Raw genomic sequence first — 22,770 nt, 5'->3', positions numbered from 1 at the left:
TCTATTGAAAATGAAATACAGAATATCTCATTTACATAGGTATTCACACTCCTGAGTCAGTATTTTGTAGAAGCACTTTAGCAGCAATTAGGGTTGCACATTTTGGGGAATATTCAGAGGTGGAAACTTTCCGTGGGAATTAACGGGAATATATGGGAATTAATGGAAATATATGCAAATGTAATATTAATACCATTTCAATGTAGATGTTTTTTACATTGGATATATTTACCATATCATATGGAGACCGAAACATAAACATTTTACCTTATCATAAGTAGACATAATTGCAAATGATTAAATCCTTCCAATATAAATAAAAAAACAATTTAGTTATGAATTGAACTTTAATTAAATGAGTTGACTCTTCACATGTGATGATTTCACTGAACAACAAAAGAAAGGGAATATTGAATAATCCCCAATGATCCATCGCATCTCCCAAAAATGTTTTCAACTTACATCTGTAAATTGAAAGCCTAGAAACTAAAGCTTTGGTTGTCTTCCTCTCAGGCRYCCATGTCTTYTCCCCGGACCTCAATGTCCACCTCTTGAACATCAGACTGAGGCCTCATCTTCACTGTCACTTTCCAACCTTGTTGAGGATGGCTCGTTGTCAGGCTCAAAAAGCCTCAAATTTGCCCGGGTGGCCACCAATTTTTCAACCCTTGTATTGGTCAGCCTGTTGCGTGCTTTGGTGTGTGTGTTCCCAAACCAGGACCAGTTGCGCTCTGAGGCGGCTGATGTTGGTGGGATTTGAGGATGATTGAGGCAACAGGGGAAAGAGCCTCAGATCCACAAAGTCCCTTCCACCAGGTGGCTGATGCAATATGGCAGTCGTGCCAACATATCTCATCTCCATTCCAAAGCCCTTGCTTGGAAGTGTACTTCGCCAGACTGCCAAGAACCTTGCCCTCATCCAGGCCAAGGTGGTGAGACACGGTAGTGATGACACCATAGGCCTTGTTGATCTCTGCACCAGACAGGATGCTCTTAACAGCATACTTGGGGTCAAACATGTATGCTGCAGCATGTATGGGTTTCAGGCAGAAGTCTTCATGCTTTTTGATGTATTTCAGAACTGCAGTTTCGTCTGCTTGGAGCAACAGTGAAGTGGGCAGGGCAGTACAGATTTCTTCTCTTACATCTGCAAGCAGAGTCTGAACATCAGACCTGATGGCATGGTCTCCCTCAATCTGTGCAATGGCTACTGCTATAGGTTTCAGGAGTTTCAGGCTGCTTACCACTCTCTCCCAAAATACATCATCCAGGAGGATCCTCTTGATGGGGCTGGCCATATCGGCAGACTGTGATATGGCCATTTCTTGGAGAGACTCCTCCCCCTCCAGGAGACTTGTCAAACATGATGACAACACCACCACAATGGGTGTTGCTGGGCAGCTTCAATGTGGTGCTCTTATTCTTCTCACTTTGCTTGGTGAGGTAGATTGCTGCTATAACTTGATGACCCTTTGCATACCTAATCATTTCCTTGGCTCTCTTGTAGAGTGTATCCATTGTTTTCAGTGCCATGATGTCCTTGAGGAGCAGATTCAATGCATGAGCAGCACAGCCAATGGGTGTGATGTGAGGGTAGGACTCCTCCACTTTAGACCAAGCAGCCTTCATGTTTGCAGCATTGTCTGTCACCAGTGCAAATACCTTCTGTGGTCCAAGGTCATTGATGACTGCCTTCAGCTCATCTGCAATGTAGAGACCGGTGTGTCTGTTGTCCCTTGTGTCTGTGCTCCTGTAGAATACTGGTTGAGGGGTGGAGATGTAGTTGATTATTCCTTGCCCACGAACATTTGACCACCCATCAGAGATGAATGCAATACAGTCTGTTTTCTCTCTGATTTGCTTGACCTGCACTTGAACTCTGCATCCAGCAAATGAGTAGATAAAGCATGTCTGGTTGGAGGGGTGTATGCTGGGCGAAGAACATTCAGAAATCTTTTCCAACACACATTGCCTGTGAGCATCCGAGGTGAAGTTGCTTACACAGCTCGAGCAAGACAATCATCAGCATTTCTCTGACTACGTTCCTCCGTTGAGTCAAAAAAACTTCTGATTCCAGGAGGACCATGAGCTGTTGCTATCGATAAGGTTAATCATAATCACCTCTGACAAAAGTCCCTCTACTTCTATTCGAGGTTGCTTGTTGTGAGCGCTGAGGGAACTTTATGCACTTGGCCAGATGATTCTGCATCTTTGTTATATTCTTGACATATGATTTGGCACAGTATTTACAAATGTACACAGCTTTTCCTTCTACATTAGCTGCAGTGAAATGTCTCCACACATCAGATAGTGCCCGTGGCATTTTCCTGTAAAGATTAGAGAAAAATGAGTAAAAAACCCCAAATACAATCCCATGTACAGATGAATAGTTAAGCAGTTAGATTAAACAACTCCTTTGTAAGATAAATGTTTTAAAATGAAACATGTATTGAAACAGGTGAATTAACACTCCTCAGTTATCAGGCTGAAGCAAGCTAAAACCTACATGGTAGCAAAAACTAACTAGCAGAAATTGTTAATAAGTTAGAAATGATTTAAACACATTTTGCTGTAGGCTACTATTTACTAGTTAATATATAATATATTCACCCCACCCAGTATTGTAATCAAACTGACCAGAACACATGTAGTCCTTGGCTCAGACAGTGTAGTAGTGTGGGCTCAGCATCTCATTAGTGTGCAAGATTTTGAGAATCAGCTGTACATGTGATGGAAGAATGCACTGTGCATGCATAGGGTTGCAATTCCATTGAATTGGGGATAGTTTAACCAAAATATGCCACAAGACCTAGAATTGCCTTATATGTATCCCACAAAAAAAGGTTCACTGTTATCAGCTAACGTTTTTGATGAATTTAAGCAAAATCCCCGGGCTTAACTTCCCATGGAAGGTTTCCGACCGTTTGCAACCCAAGCAGCAATTATAGCTGTGAGTCTTTCCATACCTGGATTGTGCAATATTTGACCATTTATTATTTTCAAAATTCTTCAAGCTCTGTCAATTTGGCAGTTGATCATTGCTAGACAACCATTTTCAGGTCTTGCCATAGATTTTCGAGTAGATTTTAGTCAAAACTGTAACTTGGCCACTCGGAACATTCACTGTCTTCTTGGTAAGCATCTCCAGTGTACACCTTTCTTACCTGTCTCCTCCCTGTCTCCTCCTTGTCTCCTCCCCTTCATCTACACTGATTGAAGTGGATTTAGAAAGTGACATCAATAAGGGATCATAGCGTTAACCTGGATTCACCTGGTCAGTGTATGTCATGGAAAAAACATATGTTCTTAATGTTTTATATGCTCAGTGTATATTTGGGCTTGTGGTTGAGGTTATTGTCCTGCTAATAGCTGAATTCATCTCCCAGTGTCTGGTAGAAAGCAGACTGAACCAGGTTTTCCTCTAGGATTCTGCCTGTGCTTTAGCTCCATTCCGTTTCTTTTTTATCCTGAAAAACTCCTCAGTCCTTAATGGCATACTTCAGGATTTTGGATACCATATATTATGTGTCTGTGTGCAGTTTGAAGGAAGTTGCTAACCAATGTTAGCGCAATGACTGGAAGTCTATGGGTATCTGCTAGCATAACACGCTAGCAGATACCCAGAAACTCCGTCATTGTGCTAACGCTACTTAGCATTGGCTTGCGAAACTACCTCTTAACTTCCTTCTTACTGTACACAGAGACACAAACATTTGACTGATATGATTGTTGTCGTGTTCTCTGATATAAGTTTGATCTCCTCTCGACCACTCTCCCCCATCTCTCTTTTCTTAAGCAATATTTCCATCTTTCCTTTCAGATCGACGCGGTGAGTAAAAGAAGTAAGGAGTCAGAGGCTGCCTTCCTAAACGTGTACAAGAGATTCATCGATGTCCCAGGTAAGTCTCAGCTCAACCGTGTGTGTGTGTGTGTGTGTGTGTGTGTGTGTGTGTGTGTGTGTGTGTGTGTGTGTGTGTGTGTGTGTGTGTGTGTGTTGTGTGTGTGTGTGTGTGTGTGTGTGTGTGTGTGTGGGTAAATAGAGGATGCAACACAGGGATTTCCACAGCAGCCGAGGCAATTCCAGCATGTTTATGAGACACACATTTCTTGCGCCCCACACCACTTCTGATTACTTTTCCTGATGTTCCTGAGCCGATGTTGCCTCAGGAGCCTGTGGGGAAAATGAAGGGATGGGGAGGACATTGATGATTTTAACACACTGACAGAGGCAGTCACTATTAATACAGTGTTGTTTGTCCATGGAGATTCCTGGCAGTGTTTTTTTCACCTAACTAAAGCACTGAGGACTTTCCTGGCTAGGCTGACTATATGTGGGACAGTCAACAGGGGAGGGTGACTGTAGTATGTGTTAGTCTGTGACGAACTGGGCTTCTGGGCTTGTGTGTGTGTGTGTGTGTGTGTGTGTGTGTGTGTGTGTGTGTGTGTGTGTGTGTGTGTGTGTGTGGGTGTGTGTGTGTGTGTGTGTGTGGTCCTGCTGTCCTGGGAGACCTTGTCTGCCAGCAGTACATTTTCTCCTTGGTGAACCTTATGGAAACACATGCGAACACACACACACAGGCCTGTAGGAGCAAGCCGGCCTGCTTGGGGAACCACTTAGTACATGCGTAAATTACTGTTGTTGTGGTTTGGAGATCCCAGCCCTGCCTAGGATCTCTAAACCACACCACGCATTCACACACAGCTCAAAGCCTACCAAGACAGACAAGCAGCACCTAGAGACCTTTGCCTTGGCTCCCGTACATCAGTCCGTGTTCCAAGTGTGTGTGGGGGGGAAGTCTAGGAATGTCTGTGTATTATCAGTGTAATCTGGAGCCTGTTCATTCTTGTCTCCACGTCTGTATGTCTGAGGATGAATGATCACTACTCCACTGATTATCTCGTGTGTGTGTGTGTGTGTGTGTGTGTGTGATCACACACACCTTAACGTCAGTGTGTATTCACCCCTTGGAGCTCTGCTGAACACACCAGGGAAAATACACACCCTCATACACACCCTACCTGACTCTCACCCTGATGACACTTGGTGGTAGAATGTCAAAGTTGACAGGTGTCTCCACCTACTGTCTTCCCTGTCTAGCCTTCTCATAAAGCCTTTGGAAATATTCACACTGTTCTCACAGACAGCCCAGTGTTCTGCAGCAGGCTGGAGTGGCTGCACTGAGCAGTTGGCACTCAGTCTCACTCCTTCTGCTCCGAGCACACACACACTCTCTCGCTCTCTTCACTCACACACACGCGCACACACACACAGAACCTCGCCCATCCAGACAATGTTGGTGCTGCCACTGCCTGTCTAGTGAAGGGACAATCTCCCAGTTATAAGTTCCAGGGAGGACAAGAAGAGAGATATTCCGACACACACTGTAGTCAGTCCGTCTGTTCTGGAGAGAGTAGCAATAGAGTGGTAGGCACTGGGACTAGGCCGACAGAGACAGGCTAGATGTGATACAGCCCTGTACTGTGACAGCACTCATCACCATAATGTCACATTATGACCTTCTCTCCTGTCACACTGTAGTTCACATTGACAGTCGTTTTTTAATCATATGGGGTCATTCAAATCACCCTTAACAACAGAGGGTATCATCATAGATAATATTGAAATGGAATTAAAAGATTAGTTCCCATCCAACCCTTCAAGAATGTCGGTACTACTGTCATTTTGTATGACGAGAAGTCAAAGTACATTTTCACAATCAAATAGGGATTGGTGTAGCATGGGAACAGGCTGTCCATGGCCAGACCAGAGCTCTTCTATCTGTCCAATGTTGTAGAGTCTTAGATGAACACTTTGTGTTATGACGTAGGGTGTTAGAACACCGCGCGCCGTTGTTGACATAACAGATCTTTTGATAATGCTGTTGTGTCCTCAGCGGCTTGGCTGGTACTCTAGACTGCTTCTCCCTCCAAGGACGTTGTGGAGATAACTTGGCCCTTGTTTCACGTAACAGAAGGACTATCTTAGTGGGGAGAGGAGTTTATCAGATTCGCAATGCACTGGTGTGTTTGACGTGGTGTGTCCACAGCGCTTTCAGGAAGTATTCACACCCCTTGACTTTCCACAGTTTCTTGTGTTACAGCCTGAGATTTTTTTGGTCGCTGCCGACACACAATACCCCATAATGTCAATGTGGAATTTTGTCGGCCTGGAATATATGATCTTATACTCTCCCTCTCGCTCTTCCTCCTTTTATCTCCCGTTGTTTACCCCTCTCTACCACTCTTTTCATATCCCTCCTCTTCCTCCCCCCCTTTCCCTCTCTCCCTCTTTCTCTGCTCTCTCTCTCTCAGGGCCAGGGGGGCTAATGTAATCATATGATTACATAATTAACCCAGCTGTCTCATTAAAGAAAATCAACTGGAATTGGGGCATAATTAGTCATACGGCAATTAGCGGCCGCGTCGATGCCGGGCACTGATGAGGCCAGGACTGGCAGCGCCCAACGTGCGAGTGGGGGGGGACTCAGGGTTAGAACACCCTGCCAGTCTCCAAATGCCTCCCTTACCCATCCCCATCACCACAATTTCTGACCTTGATTCAAAAGAGGACCAAAATCAGTCATTTACTTTTTCGAGTCATCCGCAATGTGTTTTACAGCTTTGATTTAATTCAGTTAATCAATATATACATTTATCAATCCACAGTTTCCACCACCTTGGGTTGTGCCATTGGCTGAGGACCGATCACAAATAGGCACTGTAGTCAAGAGTGTAGTTGGGCAATATATGTTCTGCAAGGGTGTATATTATTTTCATACAAGCCCGCTTTAGTCTGTCTACAGGAATGTGTTGTTGTCCCATGGGTTTCTCTGCCCAAACCCCAAAGATAAGAAAGTCATCATCATTGTCCTGAATCCTAGCTATCGCCCCTCTTCCTATCTCTATTTTCCTCTCTCATTCATTCTCCCTGCCTCTCCCTTTCTTGCCCTTTTTCTCCCTCTCTTCGCCTCTCTTCATCTTCTTTGTCTAGGCTACTTGTTCACGTGACCATTGTGTGTGTGTGTGTGTGTGTGTGTGTGTGTTGTGTTGTGTGTGTGTGTGTGTGTGTGTGTGTGTGTGTGTGTGTGTGTGTGTGTGTGTGTGTGTGTGTTGTGCAACCACAGCAGCGCTGTCTCAGCACTCCTGCTCTACTCTGTACGAATGGGGGCAGCTATACTGCTCTGCTGCTCTGGCACCCAACTCACACACACACACACACACACAGGACTCATCATCAGTCAGCCTCACGTGACTCGCCCTGGCCACTCATGGTCACTGCCAGGACACAAACCCCACAATACACCTTATTGTTGCAGTGCCTGGATTGATGTTTGAATGGAGTGAGAGGTAGAGGTTAGAGACAGAGAGAGAGTGGTAGGAGGGATGAATGGACGGGTGGGTCTTAGGATCTCCTCAATGAACGATCTTCGAAACATGCTAACTAATAATCATATATACACCAAGCTGTTCCACTTTGAAAGGCTGCCCTGGTGTCAGACATGTTTTGTGGATATGCATAGCCAATCCTGTGTAGTCTAATAATTAGTAATGTATATTGTTGATTTGTATAGTGATTATGATTCTTGTGATTTGTGATGCATAATGATTAGTAACATAAGTGTCCTCTCCGTCCCATCAGACCGGTGGTCGGCCCTGGAGGCTGCCCAGCAGCTACAGCTGAAGGTCCAGAGGATGCACGACATCGAGACGGAGAACCAGAAGCTCCGCGAGACGCTGGAGGGCTACACCCAGGAGATCGCTGAGGTCAAGAACCACGGTGAGACTGAGACACACACTCTTATTTGGTTTTATTTTGTGTAGATCAGCTTTGATATTGCAGATTGTGGCTTCTATCAATGTAATTGTCTGAAACATTTCCAATCACCCATATCCATTTTTTAAAATATATATATATTTATATTATTTAAAAACTATATATATTAAAAATTATTATTATTAGGTATATTTTCCTTCACATACTCTTTGTTCCTACAGTGCATTAGAAAAGTATTCAGACCCCTTGACTTTCTCCACATTTTGTTATGTTACAGCCTAATTTAAAAATGGATTCAATTAATTGTTTTCCTCATCAATCTACACACAATACCCCATAATGACAGAGCGAAAACAGAAATACCTTATTTACATAAATATTCAGATCCTTTGCTATGAGACTCGAAATTTAGCTCAGGTGCATCCTGTTTCCATTGATCATCCTTGAGATGTTTCTACAACTTGATTGGAGTTCACCTGTGGTACATTCAATTGATTGGACATGATTTGGAAAGACACACACCTGTCTATATAAAGTCCCACAGTTGACAGTGCATGTCAGAGCAAAAACCAAGCCATGAGGTCAAAGGAATTGTCCGTAGAGCTCCGAGACAGGATTGTGTCGAGGCACAGATCTGGGGAAGGGTACAAAACAACTTCTGCAGCATTGAAGGCCCCCAAGAACACAGTGGACTTCATTTTTAAATGGAAGAAGTTTGGAACCACCAAGACTCTTCCTACAGCTGGCTGCACGGCCAAACCGAGCAATCGAGGGAGAAGGGACTAGGTCAGGGAGGTGACCAAGAACCCGATGGTCAGTCTGACAGAGCTCCAAAGTTCCTCTGTGTCGAAGGGATAACCTTTCAGAAGGGCAACCATCTCTGCAGCACTCCACCAATCGGGCCCTTATGGTAGAGTGGCCAGATGGAAGCCACTCCTCAGTAAAAGTCACATGACAGCACGCTTGGAGTTTGCCAAAAGGCACATAAAGGACTCTCAGACCATGAGAAACAAGATGCTCTGCTCTGATGAAACCAAGATTGAACTCTTTGGCCTGAATGCCAATTATCACGTTTGGAGGAAACCTGTTACCATCCCTACGGTGAAGCATGGTGGTGGCAGCATCGTGCTGTGGGGATGTTTTTCAGTGGCAGGGACTGGGAGACTAGTCAGGATCAAGGAAAAGATGAACGACGCAAAGTACAGAAAGATCCTAGATGAAAACGTGCTCCAGAGCACTCAGGACCTCAGACTGGGGTGTGGGTTCACCTTCCAGCAGTACAACGACCCTAAGCACACAGCCAAGACAACGCAGGAGTGGCTTCGGGACAAGTCTCTGAATCTCCTTGAGTGGCCCAGCCAGAGCCCAGAGAGACCTGAAAATAGCTGTGCAGAGACGGTCCCCATCCAACCTGACAGAGCTTGTGAGGATCTGCAGAGAAGAATGGAAGAAACTCCCCAAATACAGGTGTGTCAAGCTTGTAGTGTCATACCCAAGAAGACTCAAGGCTGTAATCGCTGACAAAGGTGCTTCAACAAAGTACTGAGTAAGAGGTCTGAATACGTATGTAAATGTAAAATTTAAGTTTTATATATACACTTTTTGCACAAAAAAATTAAAACCTGTTTTTGCATTGACATTATGTGGTATTGTGTGTAGATAAAAAAAAAATCTATTTTAGAATAAGGCTATAACGTAACAAAATGTGGACACATTTGTGGGGTCTGAATACTTTCATAATGCACTGTATACTGGACCAGAGTGATCAACTAGGTTTGAACCGGTGGGCCAAAAAATGGTTGGCTTGGATTTCACAAGACTGGGCAGGGGCGCAGCCATGGGTGGGCCTGGGAGGGCATAGGCCCACCCACTGGGGATCCAGGCCCAGCAAATCAGAATGATTTTTTCCCCACAAAAGGGCTTTATTACAGACAGAAATACTCCTCAGCTGTCCGGGTGGCTGGTCTCAGACGATCCCGCAGGTGAAGAAGCCGCTTGTGGAGGTCCTGGGCTGTAGAGGTTATACGCAGTCTGCGGTTGTCAGGCCGGTTGGACATACTGCCAAATTCTCTAAAACGATGTTGGAGGCGGCCTATGGTAGAGTAATGAACAGTCAATTCTCTTGCAACAGCTCTGGTGGACATTCCTGCAGTCAGCATGCCAATTGCACACTCCCTCAAAACTTTGAGATGTCTGTGGCATTGTTGTGACAGAACTGCACATTTTAAAGTGCCCTTTTATTTCCCCCTGCACAAGATGCACCTGTGTAATGGTCATGCTGTTTAATCAGCTTCATGATATGCCACACCTGTCAGGTGGATCGATTATCTTGGCAAAGGAGAAATGCTCACTAAAAGGGATGTACGTTTGAGCGAAATAAGCTTTTTGTGCGTATGTTTTATTTCAGCTCATGAAACATGGGAACAACACTTTACGTGTTGCGTTTATATTTTTGTTCAGTATAGATCCTTTTTAATAATGGCTCACCTCCTCCATAGCCCCCTTTATGAAAGTAGCCCCTGAGCAGTCTTTTCAGGTGAAGCCCCATTGTATAGGCCTTTAAAGCCTTCACTGCTTTTTGTCTCCTTTTCAGAATAGCATGTGAAAGAGGGGAGAAGGGGGGGTGGGGTGGGGGGGGGCTGCCCTCTCTGTCTTTGGAATTCCCCTCCCACCAAGAGCTAATTGACCCAGCTCAATAGCGGCAATATTTTATTTTGCCATTGATTTTCTTTTTTCTCTCCTGTGCTCCGGCTAAGCTGCGGATCTCCCACCTCAGCGGTGGTGGAGTGGAGAATCACCCCCTCTCTCATTCTCTCTTTTCCATCCCTCTCTCTTTCCTCTCTCTCTCTCTCTCTCTCTCTCACATCCCGGCCCAGCCGAGGCCATTGATCCCCTGCAACCTAAATGTTTAAAGTTCAATTTAACAGTTAAGGGGGAAAAGGGCTCAGAGGGGACTCATCGCCATTGATTATGTGTCAGGGCTGAAACGTTGGAGTTTAAATCACCGCGGAGGAGGAGAGAGAGAGAGAGGGAGAGAGACAGAGCACCAGCGAGTGAGCTAGAGAAAAAAAGGAAGACAAGACGAGTACGAAGTGGGAGGGAAACTGAGAGCTCTCAGTCAGTAATACACTGTGATCTCGTGATCTATTAGCAAGCGCAAGGGCTTTGCCTATACACACTCTGCACACGGTGGAATAGAGCCCCCCGTCCTTCTCCTACTTGGAGGATCCCTCAGATGCTCTCAGTGTTACTGACAATCCAGACCGAGCACATCAGGATGCTTATGGCTTGGTACCTAATATCATGTTGGCACTCTGGTTTATCTCTTACCTGTTATCCTATCACTTACTGACTTTTTGAGTTCTCTCTGTCTCTCTCTGTCTCTCTCTCAGAGGTCACAATTAAAGCACTTAAGGAGAAGATAGAAGAGTATGAAGAGACCCTGAAGAAGCAGGCCAAGGAGCTGGGCCAGGAGGAGAGGAGAGAGGAAGAGAAGGAGAAGAAAGAGGGAGAGGAGGGGCAGCTCCACAACAACCATGCAGAGGAGGAGCGGTAAGCAGGAACGCCTGTACCGTGCTCTGCCGCTACTCTGCTAGTGAGGACTGGCTGTGGAGGATAGGCTTACTAGTGTTTGCCAACAGACAGAAACTACTGGCTGCAGTTTGTGTCTCAGTATGAGCGACGGTTAGGCCCAGACGGAATACCCTTACAGCTGTTGTCTGCATATTCAATCAATAGAACTATTATATCTTCTTCTACTATAGCAGTATTTAGTTAAATATTTCCATACTTCCATGGTGAACCAATAGTTCTCTAAATTCTGTCCCTTCAGTCGTCTGGCCTTAACGATGGTCAGTCTCCTATATGTTTGCTTTGTACGTAAGTGGGTGACCAACTTTAGTTCAAATTACGCCCATGGCTCACTGGAAGGTTGTCAGATACGTCAGGGTTGTTGTGAAGGGCACTGAAACGGACTCCCTATCACGTTGACATTTACACTTTCATTCAGCACTGGAGCTGAGTAGATATTGAATCCGGAATGAGCGATAACTGGCACTCATTAGTTTTTTTTACATTGTTTTACCATTGTATTCCTATTGAACTTGCTCCTAATCATAACTGAATGTGAGATATCTCGATTTCAACTCGAACCGGCTCTCCCTCAATGTCACACAATATTATATGATCCCGTCAGTGTTTCCTGATGGAGGCACATGCGGCCTTTACACAAGGATTTTATTGGGACCAACCAACTCTAGCTATAATCCCTTTGCACCGTAATACCTTTTAATTCACTGCTGTTTGTTTACTCCTAAACCCCCCGGCATGGATGGTAATACCGCACTGGGCCTCCTGATCATCACTGCTGCCAGACTGTCACTCACAGGACAGGGACACAGTTCTGCTCAGTTATCTGTTACGTCAGAGGGCAACAATACAGGCCATTGTAACCTGTCACCGCTGTCACCTTTTTTTACAAAGCCACCACCGTAGAGCACGACTCCATTTTGCTACCTTGAATTATTCTGTTTCCTGGGAGGAAAAGAGGAAAAGAGAGAGAGAGATTGGTCAAAATCTGCACAACCATTCAATGGGCCGGCTGTGTTGTGTTGATTCAGGGTCTTGCTGGGGGTTTCTGCCTGGCATCAAGTGGTGTTACAAGTTGTATTGACTATAGCAGTAAGGACAGATTACAGCATGACAACTCTCCACAGGGCGCAGGGTCACGAGTGGTGGGCAATAAAATTATGCTTATGGTGATTGGACACACTGCCCAACTCCCTGAACACTCTAGCATCTCACCAGCTCTATTTTTAGGCCACACACTCTGGTCAGGTTGAGGATATGTAATATCTGGTGGTGTCTCACATACTATTAAATCTAAATATAGAGAGACGGTAGACATCCCAGATTATAAAACCGTATGTCCCAAGCGGGCTCCCGAGTGGCACAGCGGTCTAAGGCACTGCATCTCAGTGCTTGAGGCGTCACTACAGACCCTGGTTCGATTCCAGGCTGTATTACAACTGGGAGTCCCATAGGGTGTCGCACAGTTGGCCCAGCGTCGTCCGGGGTAAGCCGTCATTGTAAATAACAATTTGTTCTTACCTGACTTGCCTAGTTAAATAAAGCTTAAATAAAAATAAATAAATAAATGTCAGGATTTCCAAATCTGGCAACTACAGAGTACCTACCCATACATCTGATAAACAAGAGATGATATGGATAGTGGCTACCAATGAGACCCAACCTTGATAATCTTTCCCTTTGGAGGTTGACAGTCTCTTATAATGAACCAACTCCCAAGGACAAACCGACTCTCATCTCGTCCTCAGTAACAGCTAAGCCAGTCAGGAGGTGTCGTTAATTCTTCAGGGTTTGGCATGTTCCCCCTGCTTTTTAGTGTGGAGGTAAATTGATGAGAAGTCTGCAGGTGCAGGACAGAGCTAGCGGCATGAAGAATAAGGCCCTATAGGTGGCCCTGGTGTTCCAGTATTAAAAGTAATAACCCACAGACAGACAGGACAGAGCAGAACAGAGGGTGTCTTCACTATAATTGATTTATTTATGTATTTAACCTTTATTTAACTAGGCAAGTCAGTTAAGAACAAATTCTTATTTACAATGACGGCCTACCCCGGCCAAACCCGGACGACGCTGGGCCAATTGTGCACCGCCCTATGGGACTCCCAATCACGGCCGGTTGTGATACAGCCTGGAATCGAATCATGGTGTCTGTAGTGATGCCTCAAGCACTGAGATGCAGTGCCTTAGACCGCTGCACCACTTGGGAGCCCCAAGTTATGCTACATTAGCCTTTTGAAATGCGAAAATGTTTCTTACGAGGTGTTGCTCAGCTAGCCTGTTCCCTCTCATAGCTAACTTGTATCTCTTCCTCTGTCCACACAGTCAACAACAGGAGAACCAGGAGTCTGCGGTGTCAAAGCTGGAGGAGGCAGACAGTAAGGCCCAGTCCCTACAGACAGGTAAACAGTTGCTAACCTACACCCAGTTATAGTCTCATAGGCCCAATCCTAACTTGAGATTCACACTTGATATACTATCCCAAATCTTTGTATAAATGCCCCCAATGTGGCACAGTTAAGGCTCGCTTGGTGTCAACACACTCCTCAGCTGGCAGTATGTCTTTATGTTGACCCAGAAGGTAGCATCAGATGGTGGATTCTCCTCTGTCTCCCTCTTTCTATCTGTCCTTTTGGCTGGCTGGCTGACTACTGCCTAGTGAGTGACTAATCCAGGCCTGTCAACACTGTCCCAGTCCCCGCCCTATGCAGCCTTCTCCCTGCTCTAGGACTGACAGTCCCCTGTCACAGCACATCAGCTCGAGTCCAGGCCCAGCCACTCACCCTAGTATTGTAGCCTGCTGAGGAGAGAGAGAGCTTATAGTACAAAGGCCCATGCTTAATTATGAGGTTTATGCTTAAAATATAATTTTATCACCATATGAAATTGGTGGCCAGATTGGCCAACCAGGCAGTAGATGGTTATGATGGTTAAATTATCATAGCCTAATAATAGATACCCTTTAAAATAGTACCATTTGGTACATAAAAATACTAACAATTTTATTGGGTATTTAAGAAATAGTAAAAACAAACTATCAGAAAAGTACTAACTACTAGTATGTATTTTACTTACAAATAGCAGCTGTAAAAGGACTGTAAATTAAAGTTACCAAAGTTGTCTTAGGTTGTGAAACCTAATATGTGGCTTTTCTAGAAGCCTCACCTCATGTAGCTGGAGGCAGAAAGGCCTCACTCAGTCCTTACAGGAATCTATAGAGGCAGTATGTTAGGGCCTAGCAGTTGTACTTTTTCCATCCATCCACCGCTGGTCTTCGTTCAAAATGCTTCATTTGTTTTTTCAGCACTTGAAGCAACTCAGGCAGAGCTTTTGGACCTGAAGAGCAAGTATGACGAAGAGTCAACATCAAAGTAGGTCCCAGTTCCTTTCCTGTTGCATTTGTGACACACACGCGCACTCTCGAAATCCCCAGAGTCTTGGTTGCTGTGCGCCTTTGATTAGGAGATAGAAAACGCTGTGGTTGCCATCTGCAGTAATTGCACCTGAATCTATGGAAAATCTGATCCCCTGTAATAACCCACCTCATTCTATAATCATACATCACATTACCCTTTCATACTCAGTCATGTTCTCTCATCTGATCCTAGATCGGTGTACTGTTAGTCATCCAGCCCTGCCCACCCTGAAAGGAATGGAATATAATGTCTATAATTGCTCGCCATAACGATGCTGAGTACAAAGTAGTCCCCAGGATTTATCACTGTTTGGCTCTATGATTCATATCAAAGTATTCATAATCGACATGGAGGCTTCTTAGCTCTCTTCAACCTGAATGAGTGGGAAGGGTTGTTGTTGTAATAGTGAGGAGGGTGGAGTAGTCTGGGATGGGTAGAAAATGGTTAGTTACAAGGTTTAGTGTGTGTGTGTGTGTGTGTGTGTGTGTGTGTGTGTGTGTGTGTGTGTGTGTGTGTGTGTGTGTGTGTGTGTGTGTGTGTGTGTGTGTGTGTGTGTGTGTGTGTGCTGTCTCTTATACACATCTAGATGTGTATAAGAGACAGGTATGTACATACAAGTTATGTGTGTGTGTGTGCGCGCATACTAAACTTAAACTAAAATAAAAAATGTGAAATATTTAGTAACCTGGAATAAAAATACAAATAAAAATACAAAATAAAAAAAATACAAATATTAAACTATACTGAAACTATTATCTTTGACGGCAAAATTTATTAAACTAAAAAACTTTTTTTTTTTTTTCATTCTAAACTTTGGGCAAAAATCTTAAGGTGTTTTCTAGCTTCTGAATCTGGTGGGTAAATACTGCCAGTAGATACGCAAAAAATGTATGTGGATACCCCTTAAAATGTGTAGGTTCGGCTATTTCAACCACACCCATTGCTGACAGGTTTATAAAATCCAGCACACAGCCATGCAATCGCCATAGACAAACATTGGCATAGAATGGCCTGTACTGAAGAGCTCAGTGACTTTCAACGTGGCCCCATCATAGGATGCCACCTTTCCAACAAGTCAGTTCGTCACAATTTCTGCCCTACTAGAGCTTCCCCGGTCAACTGTAAGTGCTGTTATTGTGAAGTGGAAAGTCTAGGAGCAACAACGTCTCAGCCACAAAGTGGTAGGCCACACAAGCTCACAATGGGAACACTGAGTGCTGAAGTGCATAGCTCGTAAAAATCATCTGTCCTCGGTTGCAACACTCACTACCGAGTTCCAAACTGCCACTGGAAGTAACGTCAGCACAATAAATGTTCGCCGGGCGCTTCATGAAATGGGCTTCCATGGCCGAGCAGCCGCACACAAGCCTAAAATCACCATGCGCAATGCCAAGCATCGGCTGGAGTGGTTTAAAGCTCGCCCACATTGGATTTTGGAGCAGTGGAAACTCGTTCTCTGGAGTGATGAATCACATAATCTGGCAGGCCCACGGACGAACCTGGGTTTGGTGGATGCCAGGAGAACGCTACCTGCCGCAATGTATAGTGCTAACTGTAAAATTTGGTTGAGGCAGAATAATGGTCTGGGGCTGTTTTTCATGGTTCGGGCTAGGCCCCTTAGTTCCAGTGAAGGGAAATATTAACGCTACAGCATACAATGCCATTCTAGACGATTCTGTGCTTCCAACTTTGTGGCAACAGTTTGGGGAAGGCACTTTCCTGTTTAAGTATGACAATGCCCCTGTGCACAAACCGAGGTCCATACAGAATTGGTTTGTTGAGATCGGTGTGGAAGAACTTAACTGGCCTGCACAGAGCCCTGACCTCAACCCCATCAAACAACTTTGGGATGAATTGGAACGCCAAATGCGAGCCAGGCTTAATCGCCCGACCTCATTAATGCTCTTGTGGCTGAATGGAAGCATGTCCCCGCAGCAATGTTCCCGCAGCAATGTTCCAACATCTAGTAGAAAGCCTTCCCAGAAGAATGGAGGCTGTTATAACAGCAAAGGGGGGACGCACTCCATATTAATGCCCATGATTTTGGGATGAGATGTTCAACGAGCAGGTGTCCACATACTCTTGGCCATGTCGTGTATAAATGTTTCAAATAGGCCGAGCTTTTGCATCACTATCACTAGTTAACAGGGAAGAAATATGACCGAGAGCACTGATAACAGCTTGTGAAGTTGCTGGAGCCGGTCGCAATCCACAACGACCAACTTGTTGACCAGTGACTGGGCCAAGCTAGAGCAGCTTGTGAAGTTGCTAGAGTCTTTCGCAATCAACACCGACCAACTTAAAACTAACAGCCAGTCACTGTCTTGATCTGGTGCCGTGCCTTCTCAAACTTGAGGCACACTTGCAGTCAACTACTGATATAAAATAGTTGGCACAGGTCCTCCTGAAGTCATTGCGTGAGTGCTTCGCATGCATACTGAATCCTCTGGCAGCTATCTTCGATCCAACCCCTGCATCAGCTTGCCTGATGGACCCGAGTGCGTCTCTGGCACTTTGCTTAACAGAGATGGAGTCTTTTGTACTTCAGCAAATCAGAGAGTACAGCCGTGTAGCAGCAGGACCCCAGGAAGATGCCAGCACAATGAATCGAGCAAGCATCTCGACCACAGTACTTCAGAAATAGCTTCCTCGCAACAAAGATTGTGTCTGAGGGTCAAACTGACTGGGCATTAAGTGTCCCGTGTGAGCTGCGGAAATACCTGGGATAGGTACAGAGTCGCCTCTCCACTTCTGGCAGGCAAGAATGGTTGTTTATCCTAAGCTGTGGCCTGTGGCACTGGATCTGGTTTCTGCCCCTGCATCCCAACTGTGTGTGGAGAGATTATTTTCTTTCTGTGGACAACTGTCATCAGGCTTGAGGAACCGAACGACCACCTCTCTGGAACGCAGAGCCTTGAAGATAAACCAGAAAATCTTGTTTGGTTGAAATGAAACACACACACACACACAAAAAAGCTGGCTTGCTGTGAACTAATAGAAGTGTTGTGTTGGTTATGTTTTTGCTGTTGTAGCTGTTTTTAAGAACCCTATTTGAAGGGGTTAGTCAGTGATGCATGTTTAATATTACATCAAGGGAAAGGGGGATAGCTAGTCAGTTGTACAACTGTAACGATCGTTGTATCGAGGAGAAGGAGAAGACCAAGGTGCAGCGTGGTAAGTACTCATAATTACTTTTAATGAATACTAACAAAACAACAAAAACGAAAAACTTACAGTTCTGCCAGGTGAACATACACTAAACAGAAAACAATCACCCACAACACACAATGAAAAACAGGCTACCTAAATAAGGCTCCCAATCAGAGAGAACGACTGACACCTGCCTCTGATTGAGAACCATACTAGGCCCAACACTTAGAAATCTAACAGAACAAAACATAGAAAAACAACATAGAATGCCCACCCCAACTCACGCCCTGACCAAACTAAAATAAAGACATAACAAAGGAACTAAAGGAACTGACAGTACCCCCCCCCCCCCCCCCCCCCCMAAGGTTGCGGACTCCGGCAGCAAAACCTGAACCTATAGGGGAGGGTCTGGGTGGGCATTTACCGCGGTGGCGGCTCTGGAGCGCGACGAGGACCCCACTCCACCATAGTCTCGGCCCACTTCTGTGACACCTTAGTAGCGGCGACCCTCGTCACCGACCCTGGATTGGAGACCCTAGTAAAGGGCACCACTGGACTGAGGGGCAGCCCCGGACAGGAGGGCGACGCCGGCAGCTCCGGACAGGAGGGCGACTCCGGCGGCTCCGGACAGGAGGGCGGCTCCGGACAGGAGGGCGACCCCCGGCAGCTCCGGACAGGAGGGTGACCCCCGGCGGCTCCTGACTGACGGGCGGCTCCGGCGGCTCCTGACTGACGGGCGGCTCCTGACTGATAGGCGGCTCAGGCGGCTCCTGACTGACGGGCGGCTCAGGACCGACGGGCGGCTCAGGCGGCTCAGGACCGACGGGCGGCTCAGGCGGCTCAGGACCGACGGGCGGCTCAGGCGGCTCAGGACAGACGGGCGGCTCAGGACAGACGGGCGGCTCTGGCGGCTCAGGACAGACGGGCGGCTCTGGCGGCTCAGGACAGAGGGGCGGCTCTGGCCTGGAGAGAGAACCTGGAGGGAGGAGACGGAGCGACAGCCTGGTCCTCGGAGGAGGCACAGGATAGACCGGGCCGTGGAGGGGCACTGGAGGTCTCGAACTAAGGACCTGCACAACCCGTCCTGGCTGGATGGTGATTTTACCCCGGCACTTGCGGGGCGCAGGCACAGGACGCACTCGGCTGTGCAGACACACGGGAGACACAGTGCGCAGAGCCGACGCAGGATATCCTGGTCCGAGGAGACGCACTGGCTGTCTGGAGAGCAGGGCTGGCACCAACCGCCCTGGCTGGATCCTCACCCTAGCCCGGCAGATGCGGGGAGCTGGGATGTAGCGCACCGGGCTAAGAGCGCGTACTGGGAACACCGTACAATCCACCGCATAAACCGGTGCCTGACCAATACGACGCCCGCCACGGTAAGCACGGGGAGTTGGCTCAGGTCTCCTACCTGACTCAGCCACACTCCCCGTGTTCCTCTCCCCCCCCCAAAAAAAATTGGGGCTGCCTCTCGGGCTTCCTTGCCAGCCGTGTTCCCTCGTAACGCCGGTTCCCTTTTCCTGCTGCCTCCGCTCTCTTGGCTGCCTCCACCTGTTCTCATGGGAGGCGATCCCTACCAGCCAGGATCTCCTCCCATGTGTAGGATCCCTTGCCGTCTAGAATGTCCTTCCATGTCCATGAGTCCAGATTGCACTGCTCCTGGTTCCCACGCTGCTTGGTCCTTTTTTGGTGGGTAGTTCTGTCACGGCCGTTTAAAGGAGTGGACCAAGGTGCAGCGTGGTAAGTACTCATAATTACTTTTAATGAATACTAACAAAACAACAAAAACAAAAAACTTACAGTTCTGCCAGGTGAACATACACTAAACAGAAAACAATCACCCACAACACACAATGAAAAACAGGCTACCTAAATATGGCTCCCAATCAGAGAGAACGACTGACACCTGCCTCTGATTGTGAACCATACTAGGCCCAACACATAGAAATCTAAGAGAACAAAACATAGAAAAACAACATAGAATGCCCACCCCAACTCACGCCCTGACCAAACTAAAATAAAGACATAACAAAGGAACTAAGGTCAGAACGTGACAACAACTGAATGCATTCAACTAACATGTCAAATGACTTAATTTGTTGTTTTTTCCTCTCTCTTTGTCAGATAAAGGTACTTGATTCTTCTTACATCTACTACTAACGTTTTAAAAAACCATTGAATTGGTGTTAACCTGGGCAAGAGCGTTTCCTTCCACCATATTTCTTGCAATAGTCTAAGCGCTTATCCTTTAAATCCAAGTCACATTAGGATTGATTTATAATTTAAAGACTGAAACTAAGACTGAAACTAAATAATATAAAAACGATTAAATCAAATGCTAAAAACGAACTGAAACTAAACCGAATTTCAAATAAAAATCTAAAAACGAATAGAAATAAAAACAAATATTAAATCACATAACTATAATAACCTTGGCGCATGCATACAGCTACTGTATGCATTCTGACTGTAATATTGGTGTCTGTGGCACCGCCTGTGGTCCCGGGACAGGCAGTGCGCAGGCGGTAATTTGCGTGTCAGCCTGTCACAGTGGAATGCTGCCTGTTGCTGCGCCCGGCCGCACACCCACACTCCTCCTCTTGGTCTCGCGTAGCTATTTCAAGGTCCCTATCCCACCCAGCCAGGCTCCTGGAAGCAACTTAATTATAGCAGTGCTAACCAAATGAAAGGTGCTGTTGCCAGGCCATCTACGCAGATAAAAACACTCACACCCGGGTTGCTTTTGAAGTGATCCAAGTCCCCATGGTATCAGCCGGGGCTGCAGTGTCAGTCACACGTACACAGTTTCGGGTCAGCAGTGAGAGACACAGGATAGAGATGCATGTGTGTACGTGCTCGCGTCCTTCGGATAGAGAATGGGTTTGGCTGTGACTGTGACTGTGTGTGTATTTGCGCATGCTTTGCATACTAAGAATGTGCTCCTTGAGTTCAGTGCTTTCTGTCTGGCAGACAGTGCTGTCATAGTGTGTGTGTGTGTGTGTGTGTGTGTGTGTGTGTGTGTGTCAGGGGGGGGGGGGGGGGGGGGGGCAGCTAGCTGCAGCTCAGAGAAGACGATACAGTCCTCTGTGTGTGTGTGTGTGTGTGTGTGGTGTGTGTGTGTGTGGTGTGTGTGTGGTGTTGTGTGTGTGTGTGTGGTGAAGCTGCAGCAATAACCGTGAAGTCTGTCAATCCTGTCCCACTCTAATGCGGAGTGTTTGAGAAGGGGAACTGTTACTGTTTTTGGGCATTCTCAAATCTCTCTGAATGGATAAGTGGTCAGAGCAAGGTGGGGGTGGTGATGGCCCAGCTTGAGGTTTGGCTTTCAGGCTTATGTATGGCTCTAATCTTTGCGAGATTATTGAGAGGTAGGGAGTACAGGGAGGGTTGCGACTGGTAAGAATGCCTAGATTAAACGAAAGTTACAATGCCCAGTGGACACTCATCACACACTACACACAACACAACACACAACGGCACTATCACTAAAATCTGGACCACATAACACATCACAGGCAGTAGGGGAGCACACACACACACACACAAACAGTCGTGGTAAAGAACACACACACTGACCTAGTCCTTCCAATTTGTTGGCTCTTATAATCTGATAGTGGAGGGGGCTTGGGACAGTAGCAAATGGCACACACCCCACACAGTAAGGCAATGGCCCTTTATGGCTTCTATTGACGGTGAATAGATGGTAGAAGTAGGGGTGGTAAAGATGCTGTAGGTATGCACACAAAATATTGACACTGCACTGTCTGCAGACAGAAGCACTGATACTCGAGGAGCACTATTCTCACTTTAGTAATTGCAAAGGCAATCCGCCAAATAGATACAGTCGACATTTGTGGCGGGCGGTGGTAGATATTGTTTACCTAGTCTCGCTTTACCGTGCAGCTCAACAGTCACAAGCCAAACCCATTTCTTATCCCAAAGACGCGAGCACGCGTACACAACATGCATACTTCTACTCCTGTGTCATTCACAGGAATGCTTAATCGAACTCATTAAGGCTGCTAAAATCTGAAGAATTTAAGTGGTAGTGGGGTGTAGATGCGCCGAACTGTGTACGTAGTGAACACACTCTTTAATGGTTGTGACGCTGTCAGACACTCTGATCAAAGGTGACCCAATTCGCAAGAGAGGAAAGCCCGCCGGCTCGATACCATGGGGACTTGGAATACTTCAAAAGCAACCCCGGGTTGTGAGTGTTTTTATTGAGCTTGCGTAAGGGGATGTTCGCTGGCAAACAGTCCACCTTTTTCATTTGGTTAGCTCACTTCGGCTAAGGATAGTATTAGTTGCTTGTCCCAAGTGAGCTGGGGCTGTGGGGTAATGGGATACGGGGACCCTTGTGAAATAGCTACGGCGAGACGCAAGAGGAGGAAGTCGTTGGGTTTGTGTTCGGCCGGGTGCTGCAGTCAAGAAGATCCAGGGGCAGCACATTCCACTGTGACAAGGGCTGACGGGATGACGATATCCTACGTGCCGTTCAATTAATTTGGCAACCTCTAATCTGAGATAGTGGGTAGTTGCGGCGCCGGGGCAGCAATAACAGAGCCAGCTTCCACGTGGACAGGCGACACGCAAGTCCTAGTTACGGACACTCCTATGTCCGGACACAGCTGAGTGTTTCAAGTCACCAATATACCAGTCCAGAATGCATACAGTAGCTGTTAATGCATGCGCCAAGGTTATTATAGGTTATGTTGATTTAATATTTGTTTTTTATTTCTATTCGTTTTTAGATTTTATTTTGAAATTCGGTTTAGTTTCAGTTCGTTTTTAGCATTTTGAGTTTAATAAATCATTTTTGTATAAGTTATGTTAGATTTCGAGAGT

General features: G+C 46.2%; 1 protein-coding gene across 1 annotated transcript in view; it reads left to right on the top strand.

Moving 5' to 3' along the window:
* Window positions 1-3,571: 3,571 nt before the first annotated feature.
* LOC111979971 (homeobox protein cut-like 1) overlaps window positions 3,572-22,770 on the top strand; it is a 98,711-nt gene continuing 79,512 nt past the window's right edge. The window contains exons 1-6 of the mRNA XM_070449736.1: window positions 3,572-3,589; window positions 3,821-3,899; window positions 7,640-7,777; window positions 11,167-11,326; window positions 13,685-13,761; window positions 14,664-14,730. Of these exons, the coding sequence (XP_070305837.1) occupies window positions 3,572-3,589; window positions 3,821-3,899; window positions 7,640-7,777; window positions 11,167-11,326; window positions 13,685-13,761; window positions 14,664-14,730 (539 nt within the window). The remainder of the gene's footprint in view (window positions 3,590-3,820; window positions 3,900-7,639; window positions 7,778-11,166; window positions 11,327-13,684; window positions 13,762-14,663; window positions 14,731-22,770) is intronic.

This window comes from Salvelinus sp. IW2-2015, linkage group LG20, assembly GCF_002910315.2.
Source record: "Salvelinus sp. IW2-2015 linkage group LG20, ASM291031v2, whole genome shotgun sequence".
Lineage (NCBI taxonomy): Eukaryota > Metazoa > Chordata > Actinopteri > Salmoniformes > Salmonidae > Salvelinus > Salvelinus sp. IW2-2015.
This window is presented reverse-complemented; position numbering and strand designations above follow the sequence as displayed.